The following is a 23,344-nucleotide window of genomic DNA, read 5'->3' as shown; positions in this document are numbered from 1 at the left end:
TTTCCTTAAAGAAATGGAGGAGACATTTCACTTGCATTCCTAATGGAGGTTTAGGTGTTTTCCAAGGCTATTACACCTTTTTTTCCTACATTTTCCTTAGTACAAATTGCAAATACTCTGAGACAAACAGATTTTGGCAACTGTCAGAACTAGACCTTAACTAAGGAGAGTTGCTTCTCCAAAGCCTGCTTTTTCCCCCTCTCCTTCCCTCCAGTTTCAATCTGTGGTATTAGGGGAGAGAGGAGGACTGTTATGCCTTCAGGTGCCATGTCATCAGACAGAACTGGCAGCCTGCTTTAGGCTTGCATGGCTTAATCTGCAATTTGTCAATTACAAAACACCCTCAGCTTTTAGTCATTAAGTATTAGCAAACTGGTTAATAATGTTCTTGCTTTCAGTTGCTCGTTTCCAACATTTTCACCCTTGTTGCAGCCTACAAACCCATCTAAGCAAACTGTCTAGATTGCCCAAATATGGGTTTTTTTACTATTTATTTTTCGATAAATACCCACACCTTGGTACTGAACAAGGTATAAATCAAACCAAGAACCCTGCCCTGAGGAGATTGTATTCTACAAGATAGTTGGATTTTTTTTAAATGAAACTCTGAGTGAAATATGCTGTGAGGTAGAAGGAGCATATTTCTTGCCTTTAAAACATTTGCTTCTGAGTTGTCTTGGAAAACAGGCTGTGTCCTATGTACTCTTTTTTCTCATGAAAGTAATACAGATATTGAAGCACCCTTAGTAGTGCTTGTATCTTTTGTCTAATTTTCTTGTCAGACCACCTTTTAGTAAAATTATATACATTGCATTAATAACTGGGTATCAGGAGAGGGACTGCAACACAGATATGGGATCCAGTACAGAGGGTTTTGTTTGTGATTTTTTGAGTTGCAAGGGATTTATATGTCTTGTGTGTAGTCCTTAGGTAGGAAGCTCTTCCACTGCACAGACCCAGGTTACAGACTGCTAAACAACGAGGCTTATCTGACACTCTTAGTTAATGATTTGGTAGCCATGGGAAGGAAACCACTACCTATGCTATCACAATGGAAAATAGCAAAATAATAGTGATAAAGGTTTGTAAAAGCTATATGAGACTCTGTGAGAACTGCTGCAGTAACAAAATGAAAGTGGTAAAGAACGAAGAGCTGCTGCTGCGCAACAGTGAAAGGATCCCATTTCTGTGCAGCTCTATGCAAGTTACACAAGGTTAAATTGCAGCTCTGTCATTGTCATTCATGCAGGCTGCAGTAATTTTTCCCCAGTAGTAGTTATAGTAAAGTCATATTTTTTTAAATACTGGAGAAATCTCTTTGAAGATGGCATGATTAGTGGCAGCGGGAAATGAAGATATCTGATTAATTGCAATTAAAGTATACTGTGATGTGGATTATCTTGCAGACCTTCCAAGTGACCTGACCTTGAGCTGAAAAGCTGTATCAGTCAGCCTGACTAAAGCATGCTGGGAGCAAAACCCTGCTGGTAAACACTTCTTGTGTGTGCCAAGGAACACTGCAATATGCTTTTGTCAGTCCCAAATGAAAAATAAGGGCACACAGCATTTTAGGTGTATCATTGGCAGCGTGTGTGTGGTTCCATAACTCGCTTTCTATGCATGACCACGCTGGTTTGGTTATTGCTTTAGGGAAAGGGTAAGATGAACATGTCCATCTGCATAAATCTATGGAGACAAAATAAAGGATACATAAATACTTGACATGCATATTTGCAACTCACACTTAGGAAGGGAGATGAAGCAAAGTTGTTTAGTGACCTTGGGTGTGTTATTGAATTACTGTGCTGAAGAATAACACTAAGTATTGGTCTGCTTTTGTCTCACAGCAAGTTCAAGGTAACAGCCATTCAATTAAACCGTAATGAAAAAGCAATAGTCTCAGACTTTACTTATGAGTTAGGTCATGAGAACCATTTTATTGACCAGAGTCAAGCTACCTAGTCTGACTTCATATCTCGTGTTGCATTTAACCAGAGCCAAGAGAGAAACTGTGTATTAACATTTTTACTGGTTCTATGCTCAGTGCTCATGTAATATTTGATTTTTCTTTTGTTGCTCTAGTTCCCCAGTTTGAAACCGGTTGTAGCTATGTGGAAGCTACACTTGAGGAGTTTTTAGCTTGGAGTTGTGGGCAGCCTTCTTGTCTCTCTGGACCATTCAGTTGTTATGATTACTCCAAATACTGGGCTTATGCTGACTACAAATACATTGCCAGAATATTTGAAGACAAGCCAGAAATCTTCCAGGTAAAACATTAATATTATCTCTTCTTAGTTGAACCATTGCAAATTATCTGATGTAGCTTCTGAAACCTCTGCTGCTATCCCTCTCTGCTCCTTTGGCCACTTACTTTTAAATATTGAAATAAAAGCTACTGGCTCTCAGGCTAACTGAAATCTGCCAAGTAGCAGCCATCTAAAATTCTGGGCCTTCTTATGAGTTTAGAAACAACACCCCAAGTGACAAAAAGAACTACCAGGTTGGCAGCACTCTCCTTCCCATATAGGCCAGATCCACCTTGCACCCAAATGGTTCTCAAATTAACAGCTCCACTCAGGAGGAAGGATTGATGGCATGTATTCCCTTGTAGTAACAAGGCTGTAACATGGCTTTGCTCCATGTTTTTGCCTTGTGGCTCATTTTCTTAAGTAGCACGTCTCCTTCCCTTAATATCATTAGATTAACTGTTTGTGAGGAGGAGAGCTTCTGTGGAGGTATTAAAATACAGGAAGTAACCTGCCCACAGAAGTACATCATCTGTGGTAATTACCATACATAGTAGGACAACTACCCAAGGTATTTCCTTTTATTTTCTCTGTACCTATCTCCTATTTTAATGTCTTGCTTCATCTACATTCCTGCTATTTCTCCTTGCTAATTGTAAGTGGGCAAACTTAAGGATAGCTATACAAAAGGTGTACTTCTTCAAAAGATATAAAGAAAGAGTAAGTAAAGCCTTATTCATTTCTATACTTTGAAAGGTGAAAATGGAATCATAACTCCCTGCAAAATCACTGTATCACTGGGATGACGAGTATGAACTGATAAGTCCCCTCAAATTTATTACCTCAGAAAGCATTTCCCATGCTCCTTATATGTATTTTATTCTTTTGTGCCAGTAAAATTGGTGGTTTTCAGTGATCGGTCTTTTTGCAGACTTTCAGACTTTTCAGACTTTCCTGTTGTTCTTTGGGTCAGAAGGTAAGGACTGGACACAGAGATCATCTTACCTTTCTTTCCCCCTTCCCTTCCTGAGCACACTGAAACATAACCAGGATCACATAACCTGGGGCTGGTTTGTGTTGTTTGAACTAAGCTGGGAGTTCCAGGGATGTTTAGGCTTCACCAGATCTTTGCATAACTTTCTCTATCTGTGGTCCTGTCTTGGTCTTCACTTTTTCTGCCTCCACAGACAGCATTTCTGTGTGTCTTCTGGCACAAGCCACTAGCAGCTCAGAAGACCTGAATAGCCTGCTGGTTCCTTCGGTCAATAAAAACACACTTGAAGGAAACAACCATTTTCCTACCACCTTCTTTCCCTTGCCCCCATTCAAGAACAAAGTTGAGGCTCCGGGAGTTGCATTTCTGTGCAGGTGTCATGCCACAACCTGATCACCTGACCTAACACGCAACAGATTGTACTGCAGTTTTAGAATAGACACACGTAATGGTTATGCCATGGATTTTTTTGAAAAGCAGAATCTGGGAAGGAAGAAATTGGTGGTGTTATGCAAGCAAATATGGTGTGTGTCATCTGCCATTTTCACAGGCATGGGAGAGAAAGGCATCCGTCAGTTCCAGAGTCATATGGCTTTTGAAACACAGCTACACAATTTATACCAGCCAAGAGAATTCTTTGTAGAAATTCTCTTCCATTCTTGTGTGAATTTGATGATAACCCCTTTTTTTCGTTCTAGATTTTATTTAGATTTACGTAAGGTTATTTGAAGGGGAAAAGAAGGCCAACTGCACTGTTATTTATAGTGATTAATAGGGCCATTTAGAAGTTGTTTGAAATTTAGATTGCGCTGTTTATCATTTACAGTTGTGTGGGCTAAGGTAATGATTCCATTATTCTAATCTATGAGCAATATCTAGCATCTTACATTTTTTGTTCAGTTGATATTTCATTACAGAATTTGAGATATAAATCAGGAGCAAGATACATGCATGAGGTTTAAATAGAAATGAGACCTTTTAAAGTGACATACGGGTACAGATTAACTTCATTATAAGCAGCAAATGAAATAAATATATATCACAAGTAATGTGCCATCTGTTATGGTTGGAACACCTTTTAGTGCATTTCTTCTTACTGTGGCTTTTTATTGTAGAAAAGGAACCCAGTGTGACAAGATTTCAGTAACACTACTGGTTCCTTTTCAGTTCATTGGTTAAAAACTATTTTACCCATAATCACTTCAACTATTTACTACAGCAGCAGCATTTTCAAAAAGTTCTTTTAAATCTAATATTGATTATGTGTGCTTTCTTTTCACTTAAATTGTAACAAAATATAAAAACTATTTAGGTGTGAGATTAAAGTATAGAAATGGTGTTACGCTTAACTTTTTCACTGAAATAGTTGTATTGAATTTCAAATTTTATGCCTGCTGAAATCTATAGGAGCAACTTTTTCTTTTGGATCTTTTGCTGTCTTTGACAAATGTTTGTATTACTCTTCTGCATTTTTTTTCAAATGGTATCTTTAAAATCAATAACTCTGAAATTCAGAATCTTTAGCAACACCTAATTTTTGGGAAGGCTATCACTCATTTTGAGGGTTTCCTGATACAGAGTCATGGTGAAGTCATCCTTATAATGTTTAGCTGTAGTTTTCCTCATCCATAGATCTTAAAAAAGGACAGTCATCCACCTGTCTGCAAGTAGCAAACTTACATACTTTAATTAGGACTCCTAGACTCCTATTTTCTCTTTATAGACAGCAGAAAGAGAGAGGCTTTTCCAAGGCATGATTGAGAGTGCTTTGACTAGAGCAAGAGCCAAGCTTAAATTAGCTTCCTAAAGTTCAGGGATGTGAATGACCCCAGAGTGCTTAACTGAAATGGAACAAATACCATTATCTTCCTTTTCAAGATGGGGAAAATAAAAACTCAGAGATGAAGCAATTTGCCCAAGACCATCAGGAAGCCAGAAATTTAATCTCTGTTTCCTAGGGCTCAGTCTGGGGCTCCAGCCAAAAGGCACCAGTATCTCTGGCCAGTATTCCTCAAGTGCTTTCCAATAAACAAATGATCAGGCCCTGCAGGTGGCAGGATGAGCTGTAGATACATGGGGGAAAGCTTTATCCAAGCTATACAGAACCATTCTGCAAAACCCTTGGACTGTCTGAAAAATATCTCACTGTGCCTCTTTCCAGCTGTCATCCCCAAGGGATTGCTTGTGGGAGGATCAATGGACTGGGAAGATCCAGGACTGTGTTCATAATACATGCACACCTGTTCTGCCCTTTCTCACCCTGTCATCGAGTTGTTTTAAGTTCACTGCCTTTGCAGTTGCAAATGCGCCCATTAAATAATAGAAACTTCAAAATCCCAGCATAACACTGGGTCACAGATGGGGTAAATTCTGTGTTCCCAGGCTATGTGGAGAAAGCTGAGATAGAAGCAAAGAGAGAGCAAAAATTCCACATGCATTATCAATTGTTTGAAAAGGAAATAGGGATTTTTCTTCTTTCCTTTCATTCTCTTTTTAAATGCCATATATAAGAATTTTTCTAAAAGCGATCCTGAGCTTGGGTGGATGGTTAAGAGTGGAGAAAGATAAAAAAGAGTGTTTGAAAAGAAAAAGAAGCCCCATGTGGCCATGAGAATTTGGCAGTACTTCTGTAGAGCAAAGGAGTAAGTTGAGTGATATGAAAGGCGGGGATGAGAATTTTGGAGGAAGGGGAACAGACTATGCATGCTCTAGAACCCAACCAAGGAAAAACAGCTGCAGTGGATAAAGAGTGACTGAGCAGTGAGAGAAGACAGGAGTCTTTCAGAACTAAGGATAGGATGGGAATCAGTTCAACAGCTTACATAAATAACTTTTTTTGTTGCTGTAGGATGTAAGGTGGTCTGACTTTGGTTTTCCTGGAAGAAGTGGAAAAGAGAGCACACTGTGGATTGGTTCTGAAGGAGCAAACACTCCCTGCCATTTGGACTCCTACGGCTGCAATTTAGTATTGCAAGTACAAGGAAGGTAACAAGTGCACATATATACAGCAAATACAGGGGAGATATATTAACTTGATACTGTGCATGAAGTTAGTTTTGGATTTTTGTAGTATTAATTCTAGGTCCTTATTATTTTAGTTTTCTGAGTTCTTGATGATTGAAGATCATCATAACTGCTCTACAGGAAATGGCAGAACTTCAGGGCATTGGTTTGACTGGGTCATGGAGTTAACACAATTTTATTTTCTGGTCTGTGTGTTATGTGGTCCAATTATAAACACTTTAATCTTCCAAGTAGTTATGAATTCAGGAATTTGGAATTAGGAGATAAAAGAGTTAAAAAGCCCCAAAACAAAATAGAAATAAACTACTTTAGACTTTTACAATATTCTCTGTGCAAGGGCCTCTAATAGCCTGCTAGAATTAATTTAAAAGGGGACCATCAGGATGGAAGCAACCAGCTGTGAGCAAAGTTGAAAGGGACATTTGAGGCTCCAAACTCATTTGGGAGCATGTGGCTGTTGCTGTATCCTTCTTCCTGTTTGCATGCCTTCTTTTTTTTTTTTTCTATTTTTTTTTTTTCTCCTTTCCTTGCATATTGGCCTCAGGGCTGGTGTTTGTTTTTTTGTTTTTGGGTTGTTATCTATTATTGCTAGAGTAGTGCTAGAGTTAACAGAACAAGTTGCACACACTTTTTAGGTTTGATAGTACAGTGTGGAAGGAGTAATTTGCTAGTGGATTTTCAATGGAATTAATTACTCTGACATTTTATAGAACAGTAAAATCATGGTGGTGGTGGTGGTGGTGGTGGTGTGATTAAAGTGCAGGATTGGAAGTCAGGTGTGTTGCCTTCTAACTGGGCAGTGCCACATGCTGACTGGCTTTAAGGCCTGAGGTAAATGAATTGCTCATCATCTTATCCCTAAGAAGGGTAACTCTCTTTAGGGTTTTCATTCATGTTTGTAAACAGCCTTGAGGTCCTTGGGTGGATCTGCAGCAGAGACACTCTGGAAGCCTCCCTCAGGACTGCTGTGCTGCAGCCAGTCCTGTAGACTTCAGATCACATCAGTAAGCATTGTGCATTGAAGTCCAGACACTTCAGTGTGTTCAGGAGCCAGAAATCTCATGTAAAACCATGAGACTTAAATGCCTAAATATCTTCTAAGGATCCACTTAAATACCGGGTGTACTAAATAAGCACAGTGATGTAGCAGACGCAATACCTGCCAAGCCTCTTTGATCTCTACCTTCAGATGTTGAACGCGAGCCAGAGTTCCAGCATCACGTAGCAGTTTTGTCCACCTTCCCAAGGCACTTCCTCCCCCTCAAGTAGAGCAAAATCCTTGCTCCTCTCAGGGAAAGAAATCCAAAGCCTTTGCACAGCCTGAAAAGACAAAGTTGTTTTCCTCTTCAGAACAAAGCCTTTAAATAGATTGCACACTTCCACAAGCTTGTGAATCCTGTGCTTCTTCAGAGCACAAAAATTCCCTTTCGAGACTCACAAACAAGACAGGCTTTGTAACAGAATATAAGCTTATGCTAAACTTAAATAGATTTGCCTTTGCAGGAAAGCCAGGGACAACTCCTTAGCCCTTTGTTGCTATCTTGAATTTCCTCCTTGCATCCCTCAGGCTTCTTAATTTTTTGCTTTATGATATTGCTTCATTGTGAGCCTGCAGGATTAACCCTGAGCCTCCTAATCTAGTCGTTCTCTGCCCCCTCAGAGGATCTAGCTTGGAGGGCAAAATAAAGTGCAATAAGGCTTGCATTTTGGGAGAAGTGGTTTTGTGCTTGCATCCAGCAGTTGCTTTGGTATTTACCAAGAAATATCAGCAGCCTATGGCACTTGCATCTGTGCTGGTCTCTGTAGTTCTGACTATCCTGCTATTCCTATCTCTTCTGTTCCTGTCTCTTCTGGTTTTGTGCCATTTGGTTGCTTTGCTCCCATTTTCAGATCTGTGACTTAGAACTGACAACCAGAAGCAGTAGACAAAATGCAAGAAGTGAGTGCCAAGGGAAAGGACACAAAGAAAAGCCCTTGCTAGAGTCCAAACCAAAGAGAAGAGCTACACAGCTGTGCTGTAAAGTGCTGCCTTTACTTTTTTTTTTACCGTGGTCATGTTGTACTATTTGTCTGGCACCTCTTAAATGTAATAAATTCTCTCTTGGTGTATTCCTCCTGGTTATTTCTATCACCTAAAGTACTGCCACATAAAACTTATATTTCTGAATACCATATGTACCTGCTAAGATATTTAATTTATAATACCCATAAAACTGGCACCACCAGTTCTTCCATATTCTTTTTTTTCTCTTTGATCTGGTCTGCGTAAGTGAAATAGAGACATTAGCTCCTGAGGACAAAGTCTGTTCTCAGCTCTGCTTGGCCTTGCACTGTGGTGCATTCATGTGCTTCTTCAGGCATGCAGAGAGCAACCTGGCATATGAGTGCCCTCATGAGCAGAACAACCCTGTCCTGCTCCATCTGGCATTTAGTCACACCAGTAAGTCCTTAAATGCACAAGAAGCCACATTTTCATCATGTGGAACTGACAAAAAAATACAGATGTTTAAGGATGCTTTTGTCTAGGGATGTGTCTGGTTTTTATTTATGCCATCTTTGGCATGATTTTTACTAAGAATGGGGGTTCATGACTAACAGCCATGTAAGTACTGCAGGAAACAGAAGATAATGTCTATACCCTTTTACTGTTGCCATCCTAAGCACACAATGCCCTCCTTTCAAAACAAATACAGATTTTGAAAGCTTTTTATTCAGTGAACAAAAATACATTGTCTGTAACAAAACTATTTCCTCTAGTTTATAGAGCAATTTTTAATGCTCTGAGCATCTGTAAATGCTGCATGTTAAAAGGAGGAAGGAGAAACCAGATGGGAGAGTTTTTTTAAATTTTATTTTATCTGCCTTTTAAAAATGATTGGTGAGAAGCTGTAAATCTTTTCAGTTAAAAAATTAAAAAGTGGAATATTTTAAAAACACTTTCAGGAGACAGCCTGTAAGCACTGGCTGTGTTCTCACTGCGTAGGAGATTCACACAGCGAGGCACATTTATGTTTTATTGAAAACCTTGCTACTGCCTTTAGTTCTTTGCTGCAAGTGACATGCACTGAATACATTTTTATCTTCTCTCTATTTTCAGGAAGAGATGGCACCTCTTCCCACCTGGTGATACCAGTTTCCTTTATCCTACCAGGATCCCTTATGAGGAATCCAGCATATTCAGCAAAGTCAACATTGCCAACCCTGATCTGAAACGCTTTCCCGAGTTTAGGAACTCAACAGCCCATGTTGTTACACTCAGTCCAGGACAGGTACCATTTATATATGAGCTTTACATTACTTAATATTCTATTTAACTGGCTAATTAAGGGCTAGGAAATCTTAACAAATTGTCTGTGGAACTTTCCTCTTCCTTTACTCCACATTCAGACTTCATTGATTTCTCTCAGCACAGGAACTTTCTCTGCTGACAGTTATTTGCCCAGAATTTTTTGTATAAAAACTGCAGACATTTAGAGAGCTAGTTCAATCAGCTGCCTGATTCCATTCCTGAACCACCTTTCTTGCAACCACCTCAAATCTATCTACTTCAGAACTTTCTTGAACTCTGACTTGTCTACTCTGGCAGCAGTATGTTCCACAAAATGTATTTGGTTAATGAGTATATAGAGCTAACTAAGGAACTCATATAGTGAATAGCCTTCATGTGTTGCTTTAATAAATACTTTAATGATGATACCTGCATTTAGAATGCACACCATCCAGAGGTTTCATGGTGCTTTACAGGGCTGTGAGGATATTAATCCTGCTTTACTGAGAAGGTTCAACTCTAAGGCCTGGCTTACGGTCACACAGGCAGTCAGCAGCAGAGTGAGAGCAGGGCTCAGGACTCATGATTCCCAGTCTCCTGCTGTAAATAGTGTCCTTCTTTATTTAATCAACAAGGTCTGTATTTGGAGTCTGAATTACCCTTTTTCATTTGTTCAGCCGTGCATGTCCTTGTAGCGCACTGCTGCGCATCTCAAACTGTCAGGCCCTTCCGAAGGAACCTTGCCATGGTCATTGTTCTGACAGTGGAGTTGCTGCTTCTGGAGCCCTTTTGCCATTCTCCTACTAGATATTGTCACCTCTTCTGACCTGCCAGCTCAACAACGTGTACAAGCATTCCCCTGTCCCTAACTGGCAAACCCAGCTGCCTTCAACAATTTAAAGAATGGATTTTTGCTAATCAAGTTAATTTTGAGGAGGCAGAGTGGGACAGGATAGTAGCTTCCAACAAGAGGATGATACCCATCAACTGGAAGTGTATGCTCTGCAGTTGGTATAGATGCAAATGGGGAATCTGTGATCAGCCTTCACTGTTTGCACTACATTAGTTCATACTCCTAAAGCAAAACATCAGTTTCACATTCAGCACTTTGTAAGGTTGCAGCAGTCAGTAATTTAAAGCACAAAGAACAAATTTTTACTATTGATAAAAATGCCACATCCATTCAGCACTGCATTATCCCTGATCCCCAATACTATTTGAATTTATAATCTCCTTTGCGATGATCAAGTGTAGTAGTGAACCTTTAATATGATCTTAATTTTAATTAGGCTTAAAGCAATTACAAATTAATCTTGCTAGGAATAAAGATCTTGAGCCAGCTCAGTAATGCAATTTGTCTGCATTGCCATGAAGGAGATACTGTTTGGATTTCTTGGGGGGGAAAGTAATGTAGAAGCAGTGATGGAGCAGTGAGGTGTTGCCTTCATCCATTTTATCAGTGCCTTCTGTGTGGTGCTTGCCGGCATCTCATCCTGAAGCTTATGGGGCAAGTGGCTGGGAACTGCTGCCATTTGATGCAGAGGAAAGGAATGACCTAGAAAAACTCCTTTATTAACAAGCGAGAGGATTCCTAAATAAAGTCTTGATATGTGCTTAACAGTGGTTTTCACATAGAATTAGCCCAATTACTGAAGAATTTGTAGGCATCTTTATTTTGTGATAATATGTAGCATCTCCACTCATTCCCAGAGGGTATGCAGAGCATTTTGGATTATTGTAACAATAAAGGGCTGAAAAAACAAAGACAGAGGTGTTCTTAGGTATTCAGGAGAGCAGCTGCATGTAGGGTGAGTGCAGCTTTGAATATCAAAAACTTAATGTGTCTAATGCCACCTTCTGGTCGATGTTTGCTACCAGCCATTTTTCTACACCGTCTGCCTGAAAGCAGAATTCCTTCATGTAACACTGTGCCAGTGCATGGAGTGTACTTCAGTTAGATCCTTTGTGCCCTTCCACTGTATTGTTCAGAGGTGAACCTCTGTTATGAATTTTGGTAACTGAGTGAGACTTTAGGTTTTTTAAGGTTTCATCCTGTACCTGACCAATGGCAGTCAGTGGCATTTCGACAGAGGTCTTAACAGAACTTCTGGTTATACATTAGTATCTGTTTTGAAACAAATTATGAAAACATTTAGATGTCAAGCTTATTCAAATAGGCAGCTGAGTAGTTGAAGGGCTTGCAGCAGTGCATCACTATATCCACAAGGTTACAAACTCAAGTTATCTCATACAAATGTAGGGTTCTTTCTAAATGTTTGGACCTGGTCACCTACGTGATGGTTGCAAGACTGAGGACTAAGTATGGAGCAGCATTTCTAGTAACACCTTGACTCTTTTCTCAAATATACAAATACTCCCTAAAAGACCACAAATGGGACAAAACTTAACTGTCTTAGTATCTTCTACCAACACTCTGGGACAAGTGATATGACAGTTAGGGATCTGTCACCCTCAGCTTAAACCCTGTTCAGAACAGGTGTCCTATCTGCCATCAGTGGCACCTGGCACCTGAACAAGGCAGTGCATCCTTCCTGTCTTACACAATTACAGTCCTGCAGGAATATTCATTCCACCTTGTCCTTCAGCACAGGCTATAGAAGGAGCCTACACACATAGATGCTTAACTTTTTTGATGATTAAAAATAGGAGAGATGAACACCACCTGAAAAGGCTACAAAAAACTGAGATGCTGTACAAGTATAAAATCATTGATCATTCTTTCCTCTGCCCCACTTCTCACTGGTTTCTGGCTTCCTTCCTGCTCACTAATGTAATTGCTCTTAATCCATCTCCCTGTTAATCCATAGCCACATAACTAGACAATGGTAAAAAGACTAGAAAGTGCACCTGAGTTTATCTGACAGTAGACACATAAGGCTCCACACACCTGCCCTCCTAATGGAGAGCAAGCAGCTGGCACCCTGGGCTCCCATGACCAATCCCACTCCCGCTCATGCTACCCCAGGTGCTGTTGGAGGCAGCGCTCGCCTGCCCTGTGTCCTGGCCCTGTGCGCCAGTGCAGCCTGGAGCCAGAGGAGCTGCAGTGCAGAAGTCAAGGAAAGGCCTAACTGAGCTAGTCTAAGAAGCACATGGAGTCTGAGAAGGATGCTCCCCCTCTGGCTTTGAAAAATATTGTCACTGGACGGGAAAAAACGACTGTAGAAAAAGATCAACATTACTGCTTGCTGGTTTTCACCATGGTCTGCTGCTCAGAAGCTCCCCTCCCCTGCTTCTGCTTATCTGCTTCTCAAAGTCTAAAGAAACACATTTGTGTGTCCACAAATACAGTTGTCACTCAGTTCCTGTGTTTAGCTGCAGGATTTTCTCTTTCTGTCCTCCTGCTGCAGAATCTAACACACCATGGGATCCTGCTCAGCACCAGAGCTCCCAACAGTGTGGGCAAACCTCTGACCTCTAACCCAACCCTGAGCAAGAAGAAATCTTCATGAAGTCAGAGAGGGATTTCCCTGTGTGCTGCCTTTAAAGAAAGGGTGTGAGAACATCAGATTGGGCTTAAAGTGGGGAACTGCAGAACAGACAGTCTGAATAGCCAAGAAGAATATAATTGATACCAAAGAAAAGTGTTTTAGTAAGTCAAGAAATGCAATAATTCAAAGGCAGTGTAATATTCCAGCTCAAAGTATACAAAAGACTTTTTAAAAGAGGTTACAGTAAAAAATCCTACTTTTTTGGAGAAGGGTTTAAGTGATTTTAGTAAAAGAGAATTCAGAGTTGGCCACAGCATTATGCATAGTAGATAGCTGATAATTCTGTTCTGGGGAAGGAATAAAGAGTTTTCACGTGGGAGACTGTAGAGCTGGCCCCAAGTCACCCCATAGAGAAGGCAGACAGCCCAACCCAACCTCAAGACACCAGAACTATCATCTGCATCACAGAAGAAGCAGAAGAGTCCAGTTGCTGAATTTATGCTAGGATTGGTAATAAAAGCACTGTTCAACCTGCAACACATATGGAGAACCCCATGAATGCCCAAAAAGCCAGTCAGACCAAAGGTCAAAGCTGCAAGTTCCTGACTATTTCTCCACCTCTTCCCTGAGCTTCCCTCATTCTCTCACCTGGGTCACTATGGACATGGCCTGATACAGCCCCACTCCCTCCCTTTTCACTGTGCTTTTCCCCAGGGCTGTGCCCATATTTCTGATTCCAGTGGCCCTTGGAGCTCCGTTTCAGTAGCTGGGAAGACACCAGGAGGGAGGAGGGAGGCAGGATGAGAAGCACTTTCCAAGCACCAGGGCAGCCAGGCACCAGCTAGGATGAGGCAGAGGCTGGGGCAGCAGTGCTCACACAGAGTCCTCAGGTGGTGTTCCCACAGAATTGACTATGCCTGCATCTATTTCATTTTATTTTCCATTTCCATGGTTGCAAACACTTCTGGGATTTCCTTGGGACCCCCTGTAGCCCCATGTCTTTATCTTCCCATCACACTGGCTTCCTTTTTGTGTGCATTTACCTAAACATCTTTTTCTAATGAGCAGAAATTTCTTGGTGTAATATTTCACTTCAGGGTATGCTCTCTTTTTGAAGCAATTCCACCTTTGCCCTACCTTTGCACTGTATCAAGTTAATCATGTCCACTGAGAATTCAAACCTGCTCTGTTCTCTGTGCCCTACAAGTCTTCAGCATTGCTCCACTTGCTCTCCCAACTGTTCCTTTGGTTTCTTTCCTCCCATTACAGCATTTCATTTTATCTTTTCTGGGATTTCTGTCCTACTTTAACTTCATTTGCTATATTTGGCTGTCACTAGCCTAAATATTAAAATTATCTGATTGGTTACTGTTTAGATCAGTATCTTCCCAGCACAAATAAAGTTAGATATGTTCTGTAGAAAGCAGGCAAGCACAAGATGATCTCTTAGCTTGGAGTAGTTCTGTTTTGCTACTGAACTTTACATTTTCCCTGTAAAATGTTTGCTGCATGTGTGTGTGTTGTTTCACTGTGACTTACTTTCACATTTCCTATAGGAATGTAGCTAAATCTGTGTCCCATATTCATAAACATATGGAAGTCTGCTTTATTTTATTGTGGAATTGATGGAATTGATCGTTAGAGGTGGCGGTGGTGGGGGTTTTTGTTTGTTTTCATTTTGTTGTGGGTGTATTTGCTTCTAATTTGAAAATCTAGAAGAATACTAGTTTGTAAATGTAGAAGAATCCTACCTCTTTCTGGTGGCATTTTTTTTCGGTCTTTTGTTAGTTCTGCTCCCTTGCCAGCTGTACTTTTTTGTTTTAATTACCTTTTTTAATTTCTTCATCTTCCTTAAAGTTTTAGTCCTTTTGCTTTTTGATGATTTTCAAACTTCTTGTTGCTATAAATCCTTATTTTAACAAGCATAAGCTTGTTCAGCAATAAAAGAGGGAGAGCAAGTGTCTTTATGGAACCTCTTTTGCCTATTCGAGTCACAGCTCTGTAGGTCTTCTATAAATTGCATCAGCAAACAGTGCCAGCTGCAGAAAGACACAGTTTTGCAGTTATTACCCTTAACCTGCTGGCAAGGGAAATCTGATTAGTCTCTAAAGGACCAAGTTCCTCCTCTTTGGTTTGAAAACACAGGACAAGTTGGGGGGGTTGTATTTTCCTCCTGGCTGTACCTCCTCTCTCCAAAGCAATTCTGTCTCTGTTTTGCATGTGAGTCGTGTGGAGCCAGCACGTTCCATGCCTAATTTCCATCTTGGTTTTCCAGGCAGCATCTCTTACTGAAACATTTATACACTTCCCTGAATTTATCTCTTGCTCTTGTTCCCTTGCAGTCCCTCTGCACCAATTCCCCAGTGTCTTCATCCCCTTCTCCAGCATGTTGGAAGCTCACTGTTCCCACACAAGTCTCACAGGAAGGATCCCGTTGTTGCTTACGGGAGCTCTGCTTTCTTCTGCTGAAAAACCAAGTTTTCCAGGGTTCATCATTACACCCAGTCACTTGGAGGGCACCCAGATTCTTTAGCAGCATTCAGTGTAAGATCCCCTATAGAGCAGATGAGCATTTGGGGGGTGGGTTGGATGATTTTGCAGACAGTGAAACTTAGGCGAACACTTCCTTACAGATAAACCCGTTGCTGTTAATGCAACTGCACTGTTCATTTAAAGTGGATGTTTCAGTGATAAAAACAAAATTTTGAAACTTGTTCAGTGTAGAAAACATGTTTTGGCTGCAGTCTGTAGGGTTTCATACACGTTTATGTCAGGACTAACTAGTGATATTTTTAAAATAATGACTCTCCACTGACTGACTTCCTTTTCTGTTCTGTATGCTGTACCGGATAAAAGAATAATTTCTAAATGTTTTTGACCTTTGGAGAGCCAGTGCTTTTTTTTTTTGTTTGACTTAAATTGAAGCCTGTGGAGAACATTTTGTCATCTGGCCCAAAAAATGAGAGTGTTCCAAGTGTCCTGTAAGTGTTTGCAGGACTGGTGCCATTGTTTCCTCCACAGACATTTTCTCATTAGCTGTGTTTTGATATAATGAAGCACAGGGCTATCTGGGTAGCAGAACATTCTTGTAAGTAATTTGTGTCTACCAAGAGAAAGAATTGTCTGCAATTCAGATACAGATCATTGCTTCATTTTCTCCATTGTGAAGTGTATATTTTTATCTGTCTCTGACCATTTTTGTAACTTGTCAAAAAATATCTTTCATGCTTTTCTTGATAGCTCCATGTTAATCTAATGTTCAGTAATCTGCAAAGCTTGTCCTCTATCATCAAAACAACATCAATATCTTGTACCATAAAAACCACAGGTTGAAATCAATTTTATGTCACAGCTATCATCCTGATATTGTAATAAAGCTCTGATCTAAACTAGATTGTCCCAAAAACCATGATATTTTCTTTTAAAAGCCTGTCTACTAAAAGTGACAAATTTAATACTGGTGATTATTTACCAGAATTAAAGCTATGTTTTGTCACCTAGTCACCTAGATGAGCATAGGGATACCTGCTTTTTGGAGAAACCAGCTGGCAGTCCTAAAGGAACTGGGAAGTCTGCTCAGTTGGAGGGTCTACAAAAGAATTCCTGCTTGGATGAGACTCTCTAAAGTGCTGATGTACTGCAACACCAGCTGCACCCCTCTGTACTGCTGGACTTTGCTTACCTACAGCAGTTAAAGATTATAGTCCTCCTTGGGACCATATGGGAAGGAGTTTGGATGAAAGGTAGTCCTGGATCATGTCCATTTCTTATGTGATAGTACTGATAGAGTGGGCATTTAAGTCTTGAGAAAAGGCTCTTTAAAAGAGAGAACTGAATATCACCCCTCACCTCTGTGTCCTTGCCTCAGTTCTATCTCTGCACCCCACATCACCTAAATTAAAACACCTTATCTTTCTTCAGGCTTCTGCTTGTACCCTAATGTAATGTCTCCAATTCCAGGTCCTGCTCGTTCCAAGGCACTGGTGGCACTATGTGGAGTCCATTGATCCTGTCACTGTCAGCATAAACTCTTGGATTGAACTGGTATTTTCCTTTTAATGTCATGGGGATGTAGCACTTCCAAGGGATTTCTGTCCCTTGCCTGCCAGGTTCAGTCCTATTGGGTGTGTTGTGTTGAGAGGCTGGGGAGGGAAGAGCCCTTATGGATACATTTTTTCCCAGAAGAACCTTTCAAGGTTCCAGATCTGAAGCCCCGGTTCAGCAGAAATCCCCTTTCAAGTTTACTTCAATCAGGTAAACAATTAACACAAGCTGAGCTTTTCATGTCCAGTTTCGTAAGGTCTAGCCAGCTTTGTGCGGAATAGAGAACAAAAAAACATCAACTTCACCTCAAGGACAAGCTTATGTACAAAGCTAAATTAGAATTTAAATCAGATTAATGTGATAGGAAGGGAGGGGAAGAGGATTTTTGAATTTTCATTCCTCTGTGATAGTTTTGATTTGCCTGAAGTTGGATTTCCTCAAGTATTTAATTAATTTTCTTCTCCGCAGGCTTTGATTCTTCTTGCTCGTGTTAACCAGTATATATGGGATGGTTCCAGGGATATCATAGAATCATGGAATAGTTTGGGTTGGAAGGGATGTTTAAAGGTTGTCTAGTGCAACCACCCTGCAGTGAGCAGGGACATATTCCACCAAATCATCTCAATACTCCAGCAGGTTTTCTGATTCAAATTACTTTATTATTAATCCTAGGTTAATATTAAATTTTTGAAATGGCCTGTGAAAGCTGCCTCACTAAAATACTCATTGGCTTTTTTTTTTTCCTACTTCTAAAAGCTATATTAGACTGGAAATCTGCAGGGGAAAGAACACATGAATTCAGCTGCTGTTCCAAGACCACGCGATGCAGTTCTCATACCAACATCAAACCAAGCATTTGCAGAGCAAAGGAACTCAAGTGTTTCCCTCATGGAGAAATTTTCCAGATGAAACTTATGTATTTAGCAAGGACAGCAGGCTGACAGCCCAGACCAGGCTCTTACATAGCCCTAAGTGCAGTCAGGCTGTTTCCACTGCCAGAGAAAGCACCAACTATATTGTAGAGCAGCCACTTAAGCCTGCCTTGAATTTAAGCCTTTGAGGTAATTCAGAGGAACTGGCTGTGTGCCCTGGGCTTGGAAAGGCTCTGATGTCACCACACACACTTGTGCCCTAAGCTGTGCCTCACAAGTTGTCCCCCTCTGGAGGAGCAGGCTGTGATGGGATCAGCTTGGCTGGTAGCTCCCAGGTGCTGGGGTGGGGCCTGAGCATTTCTAGCCGGTACATGTTGCAAGGAAAACAAACCAGTGGAGCAAAACTCTATGGCCTTTCCTCTCACAGAGGTCTTGCAGAAGTCACCAAGATCCTGTTTGGTGACAGCGAGAGTCAGTGCTTGTGTGGCATCATAACCAGAGCAGTGTTTGCTGGATCTTGCTAATGAGTGACACACCCCAAATATTGGTATCTGCCATAAGTAAGTGTGGCTATTGCAGCCCAGGTGAAAGTTCCTTACAGAAATCATCCCTACAGCTGATGATGTGGCATTGTTTGTTAGGTGTTGGGCAATCCATCTATAAAAATAAATTCTGACATGGATTCTAAAGGACAATTCTGAGAATATTTCCATTACCAAACCAAGCAGTTCTTGCTCGCAGCTGTTACCAGCTGCTTTCATATTGACAGATGTGAATCACACCAACAATTACAGTCCCAGTGAAACCATTAATTATATTGGCAAGAGTTAGAGTAGAAATTTAATTTGTTTTCAGCTGGATGTGAGCTACCCAAAAGTATTCCTTGCTTTCTAACCTACTGTCATGCAATCAGTACAGCCCTGTTATCCAGCAGGCCAGGATGAATATTAAGAATGCAACATTTTAAATAATTTCCACATGTAGATACCAAACTCTGTATTTTGGTGGCTTTTTACACAAGGCCATTAAAAAGACAAGCATCCAAAGCCACAAAATGCCAAGAGCACTTTCCCCTGCTTCTATCCCAAATTCTGCTTAGGGTTCCAGGACAAACTGCTGCCTTCAGCACTCGTACTAGCCAGATGTGTGGTTTGCTTGACAGGTTCCCTGGATCCACTGTTAGACTGATTAGGGCTGTGGGTTGACCAGGTTGCATCTTTCCTCCAAAACTAATACATCTAAGCATCTCATTTAAAGCAAAATTATGTATCCACTTCTAGGTACTTGTCACTGAGATAACCAAACCACCCATCCAGTTAGGAGAATCTACCATTCCTTCCACATACCCTTCCCTTCCATGTACAAGAAGCTCAAATGGGACAGAAAGCTAAAAAAGATCCTATAGTTGTTCTGCTATCCTAACCTAGTTAGTATCCAGCTGTCCAAGGGGAATGATGCAGGAAGTGAAGGCCTGAAACAAAGAGCCTGTTATCAAGTTAGTTTTTAGTTTTGCAGGAGAGCTTTCAGAGGAAACATGGTTTTCCTTCTGGTGATGTTCAAAAGTGCAGCAGTTTGTCAGCTGCTGTTACATGATAAAATATTTCCTAAATTTCCTTAATACTCACTTTTGTGCTTGCATGGCCCCTAGATAGCTGCTGCCTTGCTGTAACATCCTGTGTGTTTTAATTACTTAAATTAGACATAATATGTAGATATAAAAATGTGCTATGTACTTATATGGCTTTTCTAGTCCTAAAGAGCTGTTTAAATGCATACATTAATTAAATGCTAATATTGCACTGTAATTTCAAGCACCAGATTAAATTAACAAAACACTAATAAGGGAAAAGATTATATGCACATACTATTTTTTGCAAATCCTTTTTCAGATGAGCAGCCACACCAAAGCCTGTGCTGTCACCCATGTGGGGGCTGTACACAGGAAGAGAGTCTGAAACTTTTCACTGACTTCACATACATGAGTGTGGCTTTCAAACTAAGGCCATTCATGTTCTTCCTAAGATCTTTCAGCTTTCTGCAGAGAATCGTGAGCGAGTCTATCTCCTAAAACCTTCTGTTCTCTTGAGGCAGGATGCAGATCATGAAGCCCGTGTAGAAGAGGCAATAACTCGAATGCTGGTATGCGCCATAAAATCAGCAGAAAAGCCCAGTGATGGAGATCTCTGGCTAAATCCCACAGAGGTAAGCCCTCTACTGCTCCCATTATAGCAGCAATAACAAAGAATTAATGGCATTTTGCTTAGCTCCCCCTGAGTCTTTATGCTGCTTTGAGAAAAAGAATTTTAAAGTTCCGTCCCTTCACATAGCAAAAGTAATTCATGGAAGATAATCACGCAAGGCTGAATTGGAACATGTCTGCTTTTAACTGAATGTATTCTGGGTGTTTTCTTAGGTTGAGGCAACATCCCATGAAATCAATCTTCAGTACCTGAATGAAGCAGTGTCTGCCTATCTCAAGTGTCAGGAGACAAGTGTGTCAGGGCAGGCACATTCCAGCAGCACTGGTGCAGAGCAGAAGACAAACACCTCATGCAAGAGGAAGAGAAGGGAAGTTGGCTGTGAACCAGGGGGCTGCACATTACTAACCCAGGACTGTGCAACAACCAAGGCAGAAGAGCTGCAGAAAATACCTTTTGGGCCTCATCTTATTCAGGTTTTACCACAGTCTCACAAAACAAACGTGATGGGTGCAGTTGCAGTTGAAAGTGATGGCAGAGATCTCCATGAAAATGAAGGAGAGCACTTTGGAAACTTACACTGCAAGAGGAAGAGATTGCTAATGAGCAATGACTGTGAGACAGCTGCACATCAAATGGGTTCAGACTGCAGTTCATGCACCCCACAAACAGCCCTTTCTACCAATGACTTGCTAGACTGTCTGGTTAATCCTCGTGTCATCAGTTTAGTGGCTCAGCTGCTGCTGGAGAGAACGAGAGTGTGATGCTGGAGTGCTTTATCATTTCTGAAACAGAAATCAAACAGCAGCCTTGTTCAGCATGTTTAAGATCTGTAATAATTGAATGTTCCATTTCAAATAATTTTTAGGTACAGCTAGAGTTAATGGTTAAGTGCAGGTTGAAGTTGAGCTGAAAGAAGAACAGCTGGTTAGTGATGGCTGAGAAGAGAAAGGTGTGTGTAGTCAGGGAGCTGCTCAGTGTTATGAACAAGAGAGAGCACACACAGTCTCACTCCCACCGTGCTGTGCAGGTGGGATCTTCACAGTGTTCTACAGCTCTGAGCTGGGAAACAAATATGGCTTGATGATAGACAACAGTGGGAATGCTGGGACATGGTCACATAGAGGGGCGGGAGCAGACAGATTGACTGACTGTAGACTGCAGTCCTTGACCATGTTTAAAATAAAATGGTCAGTAAGCAATCAGTTGATTACATTAGAAGTAATAAATTCAAATAAACCTAAACCTCAGCCAAGAAACAATGCACTCACTAATGCATCCTTCCTCTCTTCCACTAAATAACTTCAGTTTTGTCACAAAGATCTAGGTTGGAGTGAGACAAAAGCCCTTAGCAAGAAAGTAACCTTTAGCTAGTTCAGAAACTCTTGAAGCTGGGAGATTAAAGGCCATTGGGAAGTTGCTGTTATTATTTATTTAAAGCCAGATGTGCACAGTCCCTTATCTCTAAGGAACAAAGCAAAACAGCTATGACTTTTTACCTCTGTCCTTCTCTTTACCATAACAATCAAAATGTAATTTTTTTTTTTTGGTTGTAAATGGTTGCTGAACAAGATCATCCTTTCTTCAAAGGATAGTAGTCCTTGGATTTGTTTTCAAAGGCTGGGTTGTTCTTTGATTGAAAAGTTAGGGAACATGAAATACAGGCAAGAAGGTTTGTTAACTCTGAACTATGCATGGAGGCTTGAACAAAACCCGGGAAGAAAGCTGCTGGCATCTTCCAGGATGCCCTCACCTCCTCTGGTTTCTGTTTGTGGTGGCAACAGAGAGGCATTTTCCCTAACCACAGTTTGAAGAGACAGCTTCAGAAGAGACAGCTCCTGTGAAACCTTTGCTTTCAAAATGTCTCTTTGCTTGTGTCTGCTAGAGACCAACAAACCAGTTTCTATCATCAGCCTGTTCCCATATCCATAACCCTGCACCACCAGCCCTGCAGCTGGTATTTCCTTTGCTTGATGTGTGTTCCCTGCTAAATACATGAAGCTAGTGCTGTTTTCACAAAGATCAACTCCCACCAATTTACAGTTGAAAAATCCTGATAGCAAAGGTGCTTTCTCGCTGCTTTTATTCAGATTGCAGGTTGGCAGGGCCCCGAATTATGGTAAGGGTTATGCACCAACAGATCAGAAATTCAGGAAACCTTGCCATTTCAAAAATCTCTGCAAAAACCTAATACACTTGGAAGAGGATTAAGTTGAAAAGGCTCAAAGGTTCACATTTAACAAGCACAGAAACCTTACTGTGATGGAAACAGAGCTGTATATGTAGTTTGCTGGAGACCCTGGCTTTGAAGAGTGGCTCTCAGTAGCAGAGGCCACACGAGCTCCATCTGCAACCCACAAATGTGCAGTTTCCAGTGTCCTGCTCTGCCCTTGTAATTGGGCTCAGACCCTGATAACACCTGTGTATGATCCTCAAGGGCAACCTGCAGGCGAGATACAATTCTCAGCAACATGAGAAAATCCACAGGGTTTGTTTCATGTTTCTACACCAAAGGGTCTCAGTGGGGTTGCCCCCTTGCAACCAGACCAGAATTTAATAAACAATCCTGTCGATACAGTTCCTGTTTGTTTGATGGCACTGCTGTGACAGAGGGATTCAGAATTAGTTAGGAAACATCTTGGTCGCCTCTGCTGCCTTTAGTGATTCACCAGGCTCACAGGGAGCAGTCTGTGGAACAGAGCAGACCCATTTTGAGGCACAGGCATATCTCAGCAGAGCTGGGTTTAGCAAGACCCTGCTCATGTCCTGCTGCTGGGCTTGCCTTTCCCAGGCTGACCAGAGGAGCTGGGACCAGCTGGAGAGCACTGCTGCTGGGAGCAGTTGAACTGGGGAGGAGGGGTTGCAAATGCTTCATTTTAATTCACTGAGCAAAACTAGTCTTGCGATAAAAAAGATTTTATGTCTAGAACAGATAGAGGTGGGGGAGGAGAAGCACAGGCAGTAAAGTGGAGGAGGAGGATGGCAGCATCATCTTCCAGTCCCCACAGTGTGAACTTGCTTAACTTAAGCTTGCCTCCCAACACACAGATCATCTTAACATATCCCCACAATATCCACGCTGAACATTCCCTCCCTCTGTATTCCGAGGGACTGTCCTTGGAAAGGCTCACTGAACATGTCAGGGGTCTCTGTAAGACTTGCCCTCATTGCCTTTGGTGCCTGTGCCCTAAGTCTCATCTCGGGCTCAGTGTAGAAGCAGCATTCTCCCAAGGCTGAGCTGTGTTCAGA

The 23,344-nt window shown here is 41.2% G+C and overlaps 1 protein-coding gene across 1 annotated transcript; it reads left to right on the top strand.

Annotated features, from left to right (window-relative positions):
• The first annotated feature begins 1,960 nt into the window (after positions 1-1,960).
• Positions 1,961-22,550, top strand: HSPBAP1 (HSPB1 associated protein 1). Its single transcript, XM_082285529.1, has 6 exons — positions 1,961-2,267; positions 6,089-6,225; positions 9,362-9,533; positions 16,942-17,025; positions 19,989-20,099; positions 20,311-22,550. The coding sequence occupies exons 1-6, from the start codon at positions 2,037-2,039 to the stop codon at positions 20,857-20,859; spliced, it is 1,284 nt and encodes a 427-aa protein (XP_082141655.1). The 5' UTR covers positions 1,961-2,036; the 3' UTR covers positions 20,860-22,550.
• The last annotated feature ends 794 nt before the right edge of the window (positions 22,551-23,344 follow it).

The sequence above is a fragment of the Coloeus monedula genome (assembly GCF_965178545.1).
Source record: "Coloeus monedula genome assembly, chromosome: 7".
NCBI classification, from domain to species: domain Eukaryota; kingdom Metazoa; phylum Chordata; class Aves; order Passeriformes; family Corvidae; genus Coloeus; species Coloeus monedula.
Note: the sequence above shows the minus strand (reverse complement) of the source record. Positions and strands in the feature narration are given on the sequence as shown.